This window comes from Cyprinodon tularosa, unplaced genomic scaffold (genome assembly GCF_016077235.1).
Source record: "Cyprinodon tularosa strain WSP-4 unplaced genomic scaffold, ASM1607723v1 ctg529, whole genome shotgun sequence".
Taxonomy (NCBI): domain Eukaryota; kingdom Metazoa; phylum Chordata; class Actinopteri; order Cyprinodontiformes; family Cyprinodontidae; genus Cyprinodon; species Cyprinodon tularosa.
Genome location: NW_024039262.1, coordinates 578,316 through 596,613, shown reverse-complemented (window position 1 = coordinate 596,613; position 18,298 = coordinate 578,316). Strand labels below are relative to the sequence as shown.

Genomic DNA, 18,298 nt, shown 5'->3' with positions numbered 1-18,298 from the left:
TGTTTCTGGGCAAATGAAATGTGAAAGTCACTTGCCCAAAGGGCAAGTGGTAAAAATCCTTAACATCAACCCCTGCCTTCCTCCTGGTTTTAGCACGGGTGGCGTCGCTGCTGTTGTGAATGTCTTCCTGCCGGGATTATGGGAGCTAGGATGTCTATAGAGCAGGAGTCACCAACCTATTTTAAGGCTGAGGGCTACTTCATGGCTACCGAGTCAGAGGAAGGGCTACCAATACTGACCGATGAACTGGAGGGATCAGTGTTCACCTACAGTAAATCTCATCCATAAAAACTCATTTTTATTCTTATTCTATTCTTTTATTCATTTCTAATTTTCTTTTTTAATATTGTCATTTTGAAACCACTGAAATACGATGAAATAGTTAACATTATGAAATAATACATAAATGATTAAAAAGAAGAGCGACAGAATACAAAAAAAATTTAACTTAAACCACTGAGTGAGTTCTTCTGTTTTCAGAAGACGAAGAGGGCACCCCATGTGGTCTTTGAGGGCCCCTTTGTGCCCGCGGGCACCGCGTTGGTGACCCCTAAGTGAAAATCAGCCACATAGGGCTTACCATTTAATGGCTTATATATTAGTTGCAGTGTGTTTGTGTTTATGAATTTGTTTTCCTGTGGGGTACTGATTGAATCTCTCTTTTTTTTGACACAAAGTTTGCATCATTCTGGAATCTCAAGAAGCAGTTGCTTTGGTTATGAAACAGAAGTCAAGATGCATCTATTTTTTTATGATTAAGACCAATATGGATGAAGAGGCTAAGCGTATTGCCTAATATCCAATACAATCCAATAAGAGAGCTGAATGAATTAACCGTATAGCTCACTGTGAGGGACCGAGATAATAAAATCAGAGAAGCACAGGGAAGTTTGAAGAAAAATGTAAACAGATTTGTTTACAGAATTATGACCTCAAAACATAAAACTGGGCTCAAAAATAAAACAAACTTAACACAAGCATCTGAAGTATTAATTGACCAAACAAACGGACTCAGACGTAGTGATGGGATATCTGATGTCATGATTTTGCTACTGATGGCTTACTTGATTGCTCATTTCATTCACCTGTCTACCTCTGCCCTTTTCCTCATCACTCATCTGGTCCACCTGTTTCGGCTCCTATTTAAGCTGCATGTTTCCCAGCCATCTGTGCCAGATTATTCTTTAGGCTTTGGTGTTGAGAGTTCCCTAGCGCTACTATACTGTTCTGATTGTCTGTTCCTGATCTGTTTTTGTATTTGGACCTTTGAGCCTGCCTGTCTTCGGACTCTTGTCGGATATTTCTGTGGACTGAACCTGGATTTGCCTCTTGACTTCACTCTGTCTTCTGTCTTCCTTCGTCTGCTCAGATCTGGCCTTTAAGCTCTGCAGCTTTCTAGGCTTCCGCGTCCTAAACCATCTGGCAGCGTCGGCTGCATCAGTTTAGTTGACCGGCTGGATCATCCTCATTCTCTGCACACGGACTGAACTGTCAAACCCGTTTAGTCACTTGCATGTTCGTAATCATCCTCTGTCTATTCTGAGTCCTAACTTCTGAGTTGTTACCTCTGAAGCCAGGTTCTAAGGGCTGTGCCGAGTAAAAAGGGGGCGCGGCTAATGAAGCCCCATTTCGAACGGTAACAAACGATGCCTCACATTACCGTTATCACATTGCTGCTTTTTTTTCGAGTGTCGGATTTCAAAATAAAAGTGCAATGAAACTTGCTGCTCTGTGGATTGTTGTAGGCTGTTGTAGTAAGTTTTCCAGGAAATAAGTAATAAATAAATACCATCCAGTCCATCTTCTTTGCAACAATCAGCTCATGACATCAACTAAACCAATTGCTGCAAAAAGTTAACATATTAGATTTTGGTTTCGGTATAAATAATAAAAAAACATTTAAAGTAATGACGTGTATAACAAAAAAAATTGTTTTGATAATATTGAACTCATTACTGTTTTCTGATTTTTAAAGGCTGTCATAGTGTCTGTGCTGCTCAAAAGTCATTGATTGATTGACTTTATTGATCTCACAGTGGAGAAAATGTAGTTGTTATATCGGCTCAATGGTCAAAAACAACAAGAAGGTGTGGAAATGGGGAAAAGGTGCATGGGGTATTTACAGTATATACAGTGCATTCACATATACAGTGTATATATATATATATATATATATATATATATATATATATATATATATATATATATATATATATATATATATATATACAGCTGAAGTCTCTGATTTAATAGGATTATTGTACAGTTTTGTTGCACATGGTTTTAAATGGGTATTTACAGTAGATAGGTATTTATATTTATATAGTTTGCACTGGGTATCAAATATAAAAAAAATTATTGCACAGGGTTTCAAAAAGTAATTGAACTTTAGATATTGCACAGGTTTTTGCTGTTATAGTGTCAAATTGTAGAGTCTGAGGGAAAAAATAATAAATAAATATGAAAAAAAAAAATAGGAAAAAAATATAACAAAACTGCCAAATAACACCCAAAACCTTTTCTATTAAAAAAGGTCATTAAAAGTTTCACTATTCTGAATTGGATGTTTTTCATTTTGGATTAACAAAATGTGTCCCTATCAATTTAACTTGATAAAGCTTTAGTTTTGCTGATATTTGTGTGGCCATAGAAGTGATTGGAACTCTTGAATGCAATAGTTTTAAAGGTGAATGAATACTTTTGCATTATCCTGCATTTATTTTGCATTCTTCAGATGTTATCATGGGCTTTCTACTGGATGTATTTATTTCATTAGTGCTGTAAACGTTGGTGGGTTAATAATTCCCTTCTGTCGTCTCTGATTAATTTCTCTTGTTAATAGTACCATGGCTTTACAGGGTAGCTGCAGGTGGTCCTTCTTGATCTGTTCATTTATTTTTGTTCATTAAAATTAGCATTCTGGATTCTCAGAGAGGAATCAAGCATCTGGTTAAAATCTTTTCAAGCATTGAATTAAACACAGCAGGAAAGCCAATAGAATGCTTACCATGCAGAAGACCCTGTACTGCAATTAGAAGTCCTGCTGGCATCAGATAATAAATGAGGCTGAAACGCAACATGAGAGAATTTGCCTCATATCTGTCTTATATTTGTAGGAAAACATTTCTCTAACAGAATGGAGGCCAAGGCAGGGATGGAGGTTCATCAAATTGATTTATGGAATTGATTGAAATGAATTTAGCATGAGGTTAACCCTACCTATCTGCTGCTGCTGAGCTCTCTAATGTTTTTTTTATTATTATTTTTTAATATCTGTGGCCTGGATGGCTGCTCTGGTTGCTTTGTTTTCAAACCAGGTTGCCCAATACATCTAGAGTCTTCTAAAATCCGGTCCTCCAGATGGATTTTTATAGTCCACGTGGAAGGATATCATTACATATTTCGGAAGTTAGGAATAGGAAAAATTCAACCCAGAAGTTAAACCTTGATAAACATTGTAATAAAAAAAGCTGGAGGAGGTGTCTGGGGAGATGGAGGTCTGCAAATCTCTGCTGAGACTGCTGCCCCTATGAGCTGGTCCTAAATGAAGCGGGAGATGACAAGTATGACACATTTGCCTAAAAAGAAAAGCTGCTGTTCTGTGCAGATTAGCTACTGAAAGGGCCTCTTGTTCGTAACTTTGATCCAGAAACATCACACTCTACCTTAAATTCTGGGAACAGTGTAGTTAGAGTCAGTGTTTCCTAGAGGGAGCCTCGCCCTACCTAGATACTCTCCAGCTGCTTTCACAGGTAAGGGAGGGGCTGTTGCTCATACGAATACTCATGATGATCATTCAGAGATGTAATAATAAAACAATACAACTCTGTGCATGATTCCAATTGAATATAACAGACCTAAAATCTCAAAAAAGTTGATTTTGCATAACATTGGACTGTCTTTCTTAGGACTATTTATCTAATACCGCTTTTTAAAAGCCACCCACAAACTTCTTGTTTCATTCTATGTCAACATTCGCTTTTTTATCTTGCATTTTGATTGAAAAACATTGTGTTCACTGCGCCTGTCACAACATCCAGTCCCTGATTGGATGAGGCAACGGAAACGGCTCACCTTGGAGAAAGATTCATCCTGTGCAGCACTCAAGTTTATTTCTAGATGTGATTTATCTAGAACTGCTTTTGTCACAGCTACATGTCCCACCCTAAGCACCAATACTGAAATGTGCTTGTTGGACTGAAATTATGTAAGCTTGAGCAGAAACAGGCTTCTTGTGTGTTTGTGAACTCACAAATTCACATCGGAAGTTGTGTTGATGGGATGAAAGTGGCATCTTGGGGTCGGCGGCGTCTTGGCTGTTGCGTGGCGGGGTTTACCTTCCTGGTGCCAGCATGGCCCTAAGAAGAATGCTTGAGGGGTCTCGACCATTAGAGATATAGTATGGTTCTGATAGAAAACTTAACGTTAACAGCAGCAAGTAGTCAAAAATTATTGATTATAATGCAATTATATACTTTATGAACAATAGAAATGATCAGAAATAAACTTTCCAATACATCGCTTGTCATTTTATATTTCTTTATGATAACTATATTCTACTGCCATAAAACATAACAAAAACAAGAAAAAAGTTCTTTTTTTAAATTCAAGTTTTATTTCTTATTTATGTAAACGGATGTTTGTCCAATTATAATGAAAATGTACATTTATTATTCTGCATAAAACATCACATTTACAGTACATCAAAATAAATACATCTTCTCCTGGGATTGTTTAAGTTACATTTTAATATTGATCAATTAACCACAGCCAAGCAATTCACATCTGCAACAAAGCTTGTTTATCATCTCAGTCTTGGACAATCAGCCTCTCCTGATATTTTTTTACTCCAGCTAATCTAGCTGCATTAAAAAGGATGAAGAAAAATGTTCTGCAGTCGCCCTCAAGTCTGATGTTTTAATGTATCTTCACAGGTAAAAGTGGAAGGATCTCAGCTTCACTAACAGGTCTCCTAAGTCACTTCAAGTAAGAGGACAACAAGGCTGACTGGGTAAAAATGAATAAATCAATAAAAAAAGCTACAGTTTTGTTACAAGTATCCTTACCTTGTAAAAAAAGATTAATAAAATGCCAAATATAGACCAAAAAAAAAATCCTGTTCTTAGAAACTATTAATGACCTGTACTAGTTAGCAGCACCTCAATAAATAGAAATGGGAAATTTGTTCTAATAAATGTTCAAATGTGTTCCACAGAAATCAAATTAAATGAATTTTTATTTAAATCTCCCTATCATAAACCAGTCACTAAAAAACAAAACAGGTGCCCTACAATAGTGGAAAAAATAGATTGCCCATTATTAGCATTCCTATGGAGCCCCTCTGATGACATGGACAAAACAAATGTTTAATTGTTGCCACGAAGTAGTATTTCGCGGCCACGCAATAAGTATAACGTGCGCACGAAATACTACTTCATGGCCACGCAATAAGTTTAACGTGCACACGAAATACTTATTAATAATATCAATAAATCCGCCCCTGTTTTCAGTCTTATGTTAACTGTAATGACTTATCTTGGACAGGCTGCTATGTAAACGGGCCTTTAGTCCTTCGTTTAGCTATGCTGCGGTTGTTTACACTACGCCTTTTCCACCTAAAATGGCGTCTTAGCAACAAATGTCACGTGACTGGCGGAGACCGACTGGGTAAGCAAATCGAGCGCGCCTTAGACCTTAGAGAAGGCGCGCTAGATTTCTTTACCCAGTTGTCCAGGAATGATATTAATATTACTTATTGCGTGGCCACGAAATAGTATTTCGTGCGCACGTTAAACTTATTGTGTGGCCACGAATGAGTATTTCGTGCGCACGTTATACTTATTGCGTGGTCACGAAATACTACTTTGTGGCCACAATTAAAAATTTTTTTTGACCATGTCATCAGAGGGGCTCCGTACATTCCACCATCTGATCAAAAGAAATATTGTTTTAGATTTAAATAGCCTGATCAAACTCGTTTTTTTTAAATGAGCTGCTTTAAATAAATTACACGTCAGCACTACTTCGCTTTCCATCTAATACCATATGTAATGAAAGCAACAGCTAAAACGAGGGGGACATGCAATCTGTAAATAAGACATATATGTCCCACCGCTACAAAATATATGTAAACGCTACGCTAATATAGCATTTACATTAGCATACCTTTGACCTACGCTAATATCAATGCTATGCATTTACTAGCTACTCATATCAATTTACTAGTTAGCTAGTAAATGGCTACTAGCTGTTGGGGCTGCTTAGTCCCACTATTTGCTGTGCAGGTGCTCTGTCTGCATCAATGAAGATGAATTCACCACAGTGTCACACATGGAGGACATGATGTATTTAGATAGTGACGATATAGCATCAGATTTATTCACTCTCACTTGTTGCAATATAGCCCCTTCATCTGGATAGCCAGAAACAGATGGTAGGGGCGGGCGGGGGGGTCATTAATGACATGAAGACATGTGAGAGGTCAGATTGAATGGTTAACAAAATGTAGTTTATGTGCTGTTAAAAATTCTTAAAATCAGACCAAGGTAACAAACGAGTAAATAAAAAAAGCAGTTTTCAAATACTATTTTAATAATTCAGAGGGAAAATAAAAGGGTGTAGAAACCAAAGGGGGCCTATGTGAAAGGGTAATTGGCCCATAAACCTAATAGTCAGGTCCATAAATATTTAAACACCAGTAAATTTCTTTACCTATTTACTGAAACATATTTAAGTTATAGTTATGCAGAGATGAGGAGTCAAAGGTGAGTCTTGAAGATTTCATAAGTTAACTGATCCAAGAAAAATAAAAAAAAGAGCTCTGACTTATTGCCCATGATTTCTACCTGTTGTCTACTCCATTTGCACAACAGCATGTGAAATTGATTGTGAATCAGTGTTGCTTTCTAATTGGACAGTCTAATTTCACATAGGTTTGATTTATAGTTATATTGTGTGTTCACATCTTCCCTTTAATGTTTTGAGCAGTGTTAAGCTTTTTTAAATGGAGTTTTGAGGTACCTAGATGCCAAAATAACTTCTGCAGAGCTGTGCAAGGTGTACCATACCGTAAAACATCACCAGTCCTATTCAGCTACATGAGCATCCTCTTTAAACCCCTCAAATTGTAGTATAAATGAGAGTATACCTGACTCTTATGTACACTTTAGTAACTTATTGATATGCCGCATAATGTCCTCTTTTGTGGTGCTATAGAAATGGTCACCCTAAGGTCTGCAGTCGATCTAATAAGTGCATAAGTGAGGAATGAGTAATGGCCAGGAAGCAGGATGGTACAAGTATCAGTTCATTCATCATAATAAGTTATATACTAAATACAGTTTATCATCTTGCTACATTTATGTAACTTAAGATTTTTTGTAGTTATTTTCTGGAAAGCTGTAGTCCCAATATTATCTGTGTGATTGATTAGTATTTCCGCCGCTTATTGTAAGCATAATGCAAAAGGATGGATTCAGCAAAGCAGTCCAGAGCTTCTTTCCTACCCAAAAAATACAGCTGACTCCCCTGGAAAGGTGAAGGGATAGAATTTCAGAAACGGAAGTAGAAGCTACAATTTGATGTACCTTGAATGAGTCAGAGTATATCAGTGCATGGTTGAGGATTTACAGCATTTCTAATAAGAATGTTTCAGTGTGGGTGTGAGGAGCCGCAGAACACCCCTCCCCCCGAGGATCTGAGCCAAACATGGAAGAGAAAACCAGATGGTCATCCAGAGAGGACCATAACAAGTGACAAATGAACCCCTCCACCTTACTTAAGAAAGCCATCTCTCTCACTTTAATTAGTAGTATAGTGGTATCAGTATTTGAAAACTGCTTTTTCAGTGTAATCAAGATGTTTTCTCTAAAATATTTCTTTTTAAATAAAGTAGAAATCTTAGAAAGTGAATACGTCTTCATGCCATCGTAATAAATATTATAGCAGATTTCTTTATATTTCATTGTATTTTGTATATATATATATATATATATATATATATGGTGTTCTTGTGTGAGTATGCAGGAAATTGTATCACAAAATAAAAGTTTCTCTTCAGGCGTGGATACAAGTTGTGGTGGATTTAGAAAACAAACAGAGTGCTTTAAATGGAAACAGTAGTCTTAGTAAAATGCAAAAACTGTAGGTTCAATTCTAGCTTCCTTTTGTCAAAAGTCGATGTGTCCTTGGGCAAGGCACTAAAACCCAAGATACCTTCTGACCTGTGTATCGTTATTTTATCATCATTTGGGTGAATGTGGCAATAGTGTCACACTAAAAGCTCCTTATAAATTCCATCTGTATCCATATAAATGTTTGTATTGTATCATTGTTCCTTCAGCTGATGGAGCCTAAACATGAAGGGAAGTGGTTTGCTGGTTGATATATTAAAGAATCAACCGTTCATTAAAGTTTAATTATCTATAAGGGTTGTATAATAAATGAATCACTCCAAGTATTCTGCATGCTAACACAAGGGAGTCTTTATCCGTGCAGATGTCTGCATAGCGCAGCATACGATTAAGTAATATTACCGGGTCACTGCTGTTGCTGAGAAGCAAACATCTGGAAATGTAACGAGGGTGTGCATTCTTTTTTCAGATCCATTACAAGAAACGTTGTAACAGCAGGTAGAGCATCAGGAATAAGGTTGGTAAGCTACCCACTGAGATTAGACAGAACATTTTGCAAAACCCAAAGTCCATGCGTATTTGAACCTCTGTTTAAAGAAGCATGTCTGTGTGTATGAACATATCGACATCTTTGAAAGCACTCTAAAGAGTTACATGCAGGTAACCAGGTAAGCTTCAGAACTGGTTTGACTTAGAGGCCACTTCCCGACCGGCACCAAACTATCTTCCCTTCCCAATTCATATTTCAGAATTAATCATATATTATTTACATTTGGCAGCGAAATCAGAGCCCCCCTACAGTGTCATAATTACAGAGTAATAGACTCCAGCAGCTTTTTATCTCTTTCAACCAGCTTGTAATATTTACATTCTAATTGGGTATTTTGCAGTTTTTTTCAAAGATACACATTTCAGTCCCATATTAATATTATTTCCTGTGGATCTCTTGCCTGTAAACACTCTGGAATGAAGCGCAGGAGTGTTGACCTCCTCCAGTAGCAAATATAACTACAAAATACATGAATTGGTTTCTACAGGAAAAAAAAAAAAAAAAGCAATCTGACAGTGGCTGAATTACAAATGGGCTTCAGTCTAAATCATAATGGTTAAAAATCTAACTTCTATGATTTTCCCAAAGAAACAAGTTCTGACTCCCGTATTTCAACATTCTTCCTGCTGTATAGTGTCCCCGACATCTTCCTTCATTACTGTCCATATGGTCTCCCACTGATGTGTCACTGGCTTGTATTAATATCACTTTGCGTACTCTTCAGTGTCCGTTTACATCTACAAAAGCTATCACATCAAAGAAGGAGAGAACAGGATGAGTAACTGTGTCTTGTAGCAGGGAGGGGCTGGACATCATTATTTGTATTTACATGGCCTCCTCCTGGGTTGAAAGGGTCAGGGAGGGAAGATGAGGTGTCAGCACTGGGTGGTTGGTTCACAAGTCTCTTTAGAAATGTCTCATATTGATACTTCATATTCACGAGTGTCCTGCTGTAAAGGAAACAGAGGGGAACAGGTGGCGTTAGTTCAACAAAATCAAAGAGAAATTATTGATTATTTAGTAGTAAATTGTACATTGTTACAACTTTTCACTATCAGTGCTGTTTGGGCATGTTAGTCTCATCAGTTTTTATGTCCTAAGCTGGTAAACATGAGAAACCAAATACGAAAAATTACAAAGATCAGCCTGGACAATCCACTGGACTTATTTTCCAAGATTGAAGTAATTTCGTTTCCCATCCAGGAAACTTTTTCAATTCAAAATGTCAGAATTGTTAGGTTTCTGTTTCTGTTATGTTTTTCTTTTGCTCCTTGATTTCTAGTGTTTAGTTTTCTTTTCACCATGTTTCTTTATTCTAGTTATTTGATTATTTTGTTGATGTTTTCTTATTAGTTCCTGTCTTCCAGCTTTTCATTTGTTATCCTCTGCTGCCCTCTTGTGTCCTCTTTCTCTTGCTCTGTTTTCTGTTCTGCTCTCACCTGTGTTCAATTCCCTCATCAACCATCTTCCTGTCTCTGTCCCCTTTAAAAGCCCTCCCTCTTCAGTTCCTGTTTGCTGGATCCTTGTCTTACATCTCATCAAACCTCTGGTCAGTTCTCTGTCGTCCTTCCTTGTCTCTTCCTGGTTCTTAGTTTTTGGTTTTTCCCTGATGTCTCCTAGATTCTGGTTCTTAAAGGAATAGTACACCCAAAACATGATTAGCCTTCATTTTCTACTCACCCCCATGCTGAACAACACTCTGGAGTACTTTTTTGATACCTCAAATGCATCTGGAGATCTGGGAGGCTTCTTGCTGTCTGCTGACATTCAAATAATGGAGGTCTATGGCGCCCGAGGCAGAAAGGTCCATAAAAGTCCACAAAAAACGTGTCAATATTCCTCCATACTGCTTGTCCAATGTATTCCAAGTGTCCTGAGTGGGTAGCATCCAGAATTTACTCGAAACGAAGTCATTTAGAATGTTTTTAGAGCATAAACAGTAGTGTATAGGATTTCCTGAAAGCGCGCACATGCGCGTTCACGACGCTACGGAAGCCGGCAGACCAAACCAGCGCATTCAGCTCGGCAAAGAACTCATGCTCTTCCTCAACACTGAAGTCCTCAGACATTTTTCTTTCGTTGTTTCTTTCTTTGCACAGGTAAACAGCACATTTCTTCTTCTATGCTTGCATTATTGGCAGAGCAGACACTGAATGCGCACTTTCATCTGGTTTGGTCTGCCGGCTTCCGTAGCGTCGTGAACGCGCATGTGCGCGCTTTCAGGAAATCCTATACACTACTGTTTATGCTCTAAAAACATTCTAAATGACTTCCTTTCGAGTAAATTCTGGATGCTACCCACTCAGGACACTTGGAATACATTGGACGAGCAGTATGGAGGAATATTGACACGTTTTTTGTGGACTTTTATGGACCTTTCTGTCTCGGGCGCCACAGACCTCCATTATTTGAATGTCAGCAGGCAGCAAGAAGCCTCCCAGATCTCCAGATGCATTTGAGATATCAAAAAAGTACTCCAGAGTGTTGTTCAGCATGGGGGTGAGTAGAAAATGAAGGCTAATCATGTTTTGGGTGTACTATTCCTTTAAGATATTTTTGTTGGATTTTTGACTCCTGCCTCAGAACCTGAAAACCTATTAAATCACTTAAATTCATCTCAACCAACTCGTCTCTGCATTTGGGTCCTCTAACCAACACAACCGAAACGTGACAAGAATTAGCATTGGGCTTGAGGCTTTATAGAGTGGACCAAAACAAACAACATATTCACATTATCAGTTCGTATGAAATCGTACAAAAAGTTATAAACACTATTTCGTACGTTTTTGACGTTTTTCCTCAAAAAACCAGATCAGTGCGCATGCGCTGGCAGACAGAAAAAAAAAGCAGGTTCGCGGACGGATGTAAAACTGGGAAAAACACTGCAATAATTACTTATTCATGTCTTTAACTACGTTGCTTGCTGTTTTATAAATTAGGGTTAGGGTCAGTTTTAGGGCTAATTGTAATTTATATTCTATGTTCTTGAATGGTGCGTAAGATGTGCATGCGCATATGACGAAAAAAACGAAACGTACAAATTATGGTGCATAACTTTTCGTACCATTTCATACGAACTCATAATGAGAATACACTGAAACAAAGCCTTGTTTTGTCTTAGAAAACATGAAAAATTTGCATTTGGTTTGTTTTTTTTTTACTTTTCAGAATGACTATCAATCAAATCAATCAATCAAAACGTCTTTATTGTCAACAACAATTTACATTGTAATCGAAATTTCAGTTCATCACAGGGGGGAACAGATTGACTCTGAGGCCTTGCATGCCACAGAAGGCTGCCATTCAGCAGAACTGAGCATTCTTATGGCTTCCCACCAGTTACCTGGCTTCCCAGTGTCATGATGGGTTCACTAAAAGCGACCCAAGAATGCAGAACACCACTGACGGACACAGGGATGAAAGTTTAACAGTTTATTGAAGTACAAGCTCACAGAATATACTGGGCCAGGTTCGGGGCCTGGATACTGGTTCACTGGAGTCTGCGTGAGAGACAGTTCAGTTAGCGTTGCCAACAGAGGTTTGATTTCCTGAAGTTTACTGATTGTACCTTGAGGGTTCTTGAGGTTAGCTTTGGGAGAGTCTCTGTTGGATCTGGAGAAGAGTTCATCAGCAGAGTCCGTTTGCTGCTTCAGCGTCTCACGTCTAATATGAACAGACCTTGGTTTAGGGTTTCCCAGCTCTAGTCCAGAGCTGCTTGGAGGTTCTCTGTGATTCTTCGGGTTTGGCTCTGAGGGTCGGCTCGGCAGGTTAGCTCTTCCTGAGCTTTCACAGAGGTGGCACAGGTTTCCTGGAAAACAGAGACAAGGATTAGAATCCAAGCTGGATTCAAAAGTCATCGAGTTACTCAGAGGATCTAGGCTTAAGCGCTGACCAACTGGAACAACACTGCGGCGTTGAGGCAAGGTCTGAAGACAGCTTAAGTAGTGGATCCTCTGATGATCTTGACGAGCTGCAGCTGTGCAGGAGGCTCCCTCAGAGGATCCACGGCGGACTCTGCTGGAGAAAGGTGGAATTTCTCCAGCTCCCAACAGTACCCCCCCCTCAACGACCGCCCCTTGGCGGTCCGGAAGAGGTTGATGGGCAGGAACGCTCGTACTCCTCGATAAGGGCAGGATCGAGGATGTACGAGCCCGGAACCCACTGGCGATCCTCCGGTCCGTAGCCCTCCCAGTCGACGAGGTACTGCCATCCGCGACCTCGTCGACGGGAGTCCACGATGCGTCGAACTGTGAATGCTGGATGACCATCGACCTCCAGGGCGGGTGGTGGGGAGTCGGACGGTGGGCACAGAGGGCTCGAGGAGACAGGCTTGATCTGGGACACGTGGAAGGTAGGGTGGATCCGGAGTGACTGAGGTAATTGGAGACGGACGGCTGAGGGGTTGATGACTCGAGTGATTTTGTAGGGTCCGATGAACCTAGGAGAGAGCTTTCGAGACATCCCCTTGAGGGGAATGTCTCGAGTGGACAGCCATACCTCCTGGCCCTCAGTGTACTCGGGGGCGGGACGTCTCCTGGCGTCGGCGAAGCGTTTTATGGACTCAGATGACTGATTGAGGGTGGCGATGGTTTCCCTCCAGATTCTTTGACAACGGCGGATATGTTGATTTACGGACTGGACAAAAATCTCTCTCTCGTCTGCGGGGAAAAGAGGTGGTTGATAGCCGAGACTAACCTGAAACGGGAATTGTCCAGTGGATGCAGATCTGAGGGAGTTATGTGCGTATTCTATCCACGGGAGAAATTGGCTCCAGTCCACGGGGTTGTTTGAAGTGAGGCAGCGAAGGGTTGATTCCAACAGTTGATTCATTCTCTCAGTCTGACCATTCGATTGGGGGTGGTAACCAGAGGTGAGAGAGGGTTTGCAGCCGAGAGCAGAACAGAAAGCCTTCCAGACCTCGGAAATGAACTGAGGACCTCTGTCCGAGAGGATCTCTTTGGGAATGCAGTGTAACCGGAAAACATGCTTGATGAGAAGCTGGGCTGTCTGGAAGGCCGTGGGAAGTTTTCTGAGGGGAATAAGATGGCAGGACTTCGAGAAACGGTCAACAATGGTGAATATGGTGGACATACCTCGAGAGACGGGGAGACCGGTGACGAAATCAATGGCGATATGGGACCAAGGACGCGAGGGAACACGGAGCGGCTGAAGCAGGCCAGAAGGAGGTTGGTGTGAGGCTTTGTTACGGGCACATGTGGGGCAAGCCAACACATACTCCTTAACGTCCCTGTGGAGAGTGGGCCACCAGAAGCGTCTAGAGATGAGAGCTACAGTTCTACTGACTCCTGGATGAGCTGAGAATTTGGCGGAGTGCATCCCGATGAGACGGGACCTGACGGAAGATGGAACATAGGTTCGGTTAGTGGGACCGTTACCTGGATCGGGTTCAGTGGCCAGGGCTGAGTTGATGAGGTCAGTTATCTCCCAGTTGACCACTCCCACTGTGCAGGAAGCCGGAAGAACCGGTTCAGGTGTCTCGGGATGATCGACGGAGTAGACGAGAGAGAGAGTCGGGTTTGACATTCTTGGATCCGGGTCTGTAGGAGATGATGAGATTGAACCGAGAGAAGAAAATTGACCACCTGGATTGGCAGGGATTAGCTTGCTTGGTTGACTGGATGTAAGCCAGGTTCTTGTGGTCAGTCCATACAAGAACCGGATGCTCAGCTCCCTCCAGCCAATGTCTCCATTCCTCCAACGCCAGTTTAATGGCCAGAAGCTCTCGGTCACCCACATCGTAATTTTGCTCAGCAGAAGAAAGTCTACGGGAGAAGAAAGCACAAGGGTGTATTTTTTGATCTGAATCCAGTCTCTGGGATAGGACTGCTCCAACACCAGAATCTGAAGCATCCACCTCTAGAATAAACTGCTTGGCTGGGTCAGGTTGCATAAGAACAGGTGCTCTGGAAAATAAAGACTTTAATTTATCAAATGCTGCTTGAGCCTCAGGAGTCCACTGAAAAATGCGTTTAACAGAGGTCAGAGAAGTTAATGGAAGGGCGGTCTGGCTGTAGTTTCTGATAAACCGACGATAGAAGTTAGCAAAACCTAAAAACCTTTGTAGCTGTTTGCGGTTCTCTGGGACTGGCCAGTCCAAAACTGCCTTAATCTTGTCCTCAGATGGTTTTACCTGGCCGCCCTCGAGCACAAACCCCAAAAAGGTGACTGAAGGTTGATGAAATTCGCACTTCTCGGCTTTCACGAACAGCTTGTTCTCCAGCAGTCTCTGTAAAACTAGGCGGACATGTTTCTTGTGTTCATCGAGGTTCTTGGAGTAAATGAGTATGTCGTCAATGTACACGAAAACAAATACATTGAGAAAGTCTCTGAGAACATCATTGACAAGGGCCTGGAAGCAAGCTGGAGCGTTAGTTAGACCAAAGGGCATTACTAGATATTCGAATTGGCCCAAGGGAGTTTTGAAGGCAGTCTTCCATTCGTCGCCTTCACGGATCCTAAGGAGATGATAAGCGTTTCTTAAATCCAGTTTCGAAAACACAGTAGCTCCCTGTACGGGTTCAAATGCCGAGGCAAGGAGAGGCAGTGGGTATTTGTTCTTAATAGTAATCTGGTTCAAACCTCGATAGTCAATACAAGGTCTCAGGGAACCATCCTTCTTCCCCACGAAGAAGAACCCGGCGCCCAATGGAGAGGATGATGGGCGGATTATTCCAGCAGCTAATGATTCATTGATGTATTTTTCCATGGTTTCTCTCTCAGGCTTGGAAATATTATACAATCTGCTGCTAGGTAGAGGAGCACCAGGTAAAAGTTCAATGGCGCAATCGTATGGTCTGTGTGGAGGTAGGGACGTCGCACTGACCTTACTGAAAACCGGGGCTAGGTCATGGTACTCAGAAGGAACTGAAGAAAGGTCAGGAGAGTCCATCTCCCCCCCACCTCTAGGAGACCCCACCAAGGGGGCAGCAGAACGAAGGCATGTTTCATGGCATGAGATGGACCATGATTCCAGGTGACGTTCAGTCCAGTTTATGTGAGGATTATGCTTCTCCAACCATTCGAACCCGAGCACCAATGGGGAACATGCAGAGGGAAAAACAAAAAATGTTATAGTTTCTCGGTGGTTACCTGACAGAAGTAGCTCGAGGGGCTGAGTTTGATGGGTAACTTGATGGAGTCTTTTTCCGTCAATAGCGGATACACCGAGAGGCTGAGTCAGAGGAATGGTTTCAATTTGGAGTTGCTGGACGAGGTTAGAATCGATAAGGTTACGTTCAAAGCCTGAGTCGATGAATGCAGAAAAAAAGAGGTTTTGATTAGCACAGAACAACGTGGCAGGAAGTAACAGTCGAGGAGATTTCTTTGTGTTTATCTGGCCCGCCAGACTCCTCAGATACTCTGGCGGGCCCAGGCTTTTGATTTAGCCGGGCAGGAAGCGATGAAGTGTCCACTCTCACCAAAGTAGATGCATAGTTTGCTTAGAAAACGCCTTTGCCTCTCCTCTGGAGTGAGCCTAGTGTGTCCCACCTGCATGGGTTCGACATCCCGTTTGCCCGAATGAGAGGCCTGAATAGGCAACGGTAGAGACTGGGACTTAGGCCTCTGAATGGGCAGCTGCTCTGTAGAGGAAGAACAAACAGTCACGTTATGTGAGGCAGAAGAAAGTGTACCCTGCTTCTTAGAACTGTTTCTGGCATGAATTCTATTTTCCAATCTAATGGAGAGGCGAATTAAATCTTCGAGGGTAGCTGGTTCGTCGAGGGTTGCGAGCTCATCTTTAATGTGCTCATTTAATGCCATGAAAAGGGCTCCCTTAAGAGCGCTTTGGTTCCATCCGGAAGCTGCCGCTTTAACCCGGAAGTTAATGGAAAATTCAGCCACCGAAGAGTTTCCCTGTTTTAGGTTGAAAAGAGCTCTGGAATCAATTGTTTGGTCAGTTTCTTGGTTGAATACCTGGGTAAATTCAGAGATGAAATCAGAGTAGTAGCAGTTTAAGCTATCTTCAGCGGCAAATCTTGCCTGAGCCCATTCCAAGGCTCTTCCTGTTAACTGTGAGAGAATGAAAGTTATCTTCTTGTGCCAGGGGAGTTCATAAAAATCAAACGACACTGAAATAAAAATCCTTTGCAATCTTTCATGTTACCAGAAAATCTTTCTGGAAGACTAGGGCGGAACTCAGATGACGTCACAGCTGGTGACCTCGGAGGTGGAACTGGACCCGGAAATGGTTGTGGTACTGGTGTAGCGTTAGCATTGTTCAAACGACTGGTGAAGTTTCGGACAACATGGTCTTGGAATTCTATGCGGGAGTTTAACTCACTCAGAGCTTGAACTTGTCTGTGGATTTGGGCATCCCGCTCCTCCAATAGTTGACGGAGATGTTCTGCTGGGCCTTGAGTTTGGCCGCAGTGTTCTGTCATGATGGGTTCACTAAAAGCGACCCAAGAATGCAGAACACCACTGACGGACACAGGGATGAAAGTTTAACAGTTTATTTATGGACAAACACACAGAATATACTGGTTCAGGTTCGGGGCCTGGATACTGGTTCACCGGAGTCTGCGTGAGAGACAGTTCAGTTAGCGTTGCCAACAGAGGTTTGATTTCCTGAAGTTTACTGATTGTACCTTGAGGGTTCTTGAGGTTAGCTTTGGGAGAGTCTCTGTTGGATCTGGAGAAGAGTTCATCAGCAGAGTCCGTTTGCTGCTTCAGCGTCTCACGTCTAATATGAACAGACCTTGGCTTTGGGTTTCCCAGCTCTAGTCCAGAGCTGCTTGGAGGTTCTCTGTGATTCTTCGGGTTTGGCTCTGAGGGTCGGCTCGGCAGGTTAGCTCTTCCTGAGCTTTCACAGAGGTGGCACAGGTTTCCTGGAAAACAGAGACAAGGATTAGAATCCAAGCTGGATTCAAAAGTCATCGAGTTACTCAGAGGATCTAGGCTTAAGCGCTGACCAACTGGAACAACACTGCGGCGTTGAGGCAAGGTCTGAAGACAGCTTAAGTAGTGGATCCTCTGATGATCTTGACGAGCTGCAGCTGTGCAGGAGGCTCCCTCAGAGGATCCACGGCGGACTCTGCTGGAGAAAGGTGGAATTTCTCCAGCTCCCAACACCCAGGTCCCAGGCGGTTCTCTAATTGCGCCTAAATGCACAATGGCCACCCAAAATGAAGGTAATGATTGCCTTACTCAGCAATCCATTACCACTTTGGGGTGACTCCAATCTGTATGTAACTCGACAAAAATGTAAAAACTAGAACTTCTTGAAGCATAAAACATTTACTTGGGATTTCTGCTCCACTTCTAAAAAGAATTATTTGATGCATGTGTGGATCAGTGCTTCAAAACAAACCATCACCTCATCTACATCATTAATCTTCAGTGTGTAATTGTAATTGGCCATTTGAAAAAGGCTAATACTGTGGTGGTGAGTGCTAGATAGTGACTGGTTACTGTGGTGTTCTGTTCAGTGATGGCAGTTTTAACGCCATTACATTACTTATGATATAATATGGTTTAATACTATGCCTCGATCAATGAAAGCAACGGTTCATAACAGCATTTTCTTTGCTGCAGAAGATCATTGCCATTTGGGCTTTTAAGGCTGGCTGGAATCCAAGGTAAAAAGCATACGAGA

At 41.5% G+C, this 18,298-nt stretch overlaps 1 protein-coding gene across 1 annotated transcript in view; it reads right to left on the bottom strand.

Annotated features, from left to right (window-relative positions):
- Positions 1-6,997: 6,997 nt before the first annotated feature.
- The window catches only part of LOC119795966 (seizure 6-like protein), a 199,611-nt gene continuing 188,310 nt past the window's right edge, over positions 6,998-18,298 (bottom strand). Inside the window, exon 17 of the mRNA XM_038304232.1 lies at positions 6,998-9,632. Within this exon, the coding sequence (XP_038160160.1) occupies positions 9,600-9,632 (33 nt within the window). The 3' untranslated portion in view covers positions 6,998-9,599. The remainder of the gene's footprint in view (positions 9,633-18,298) is intronic.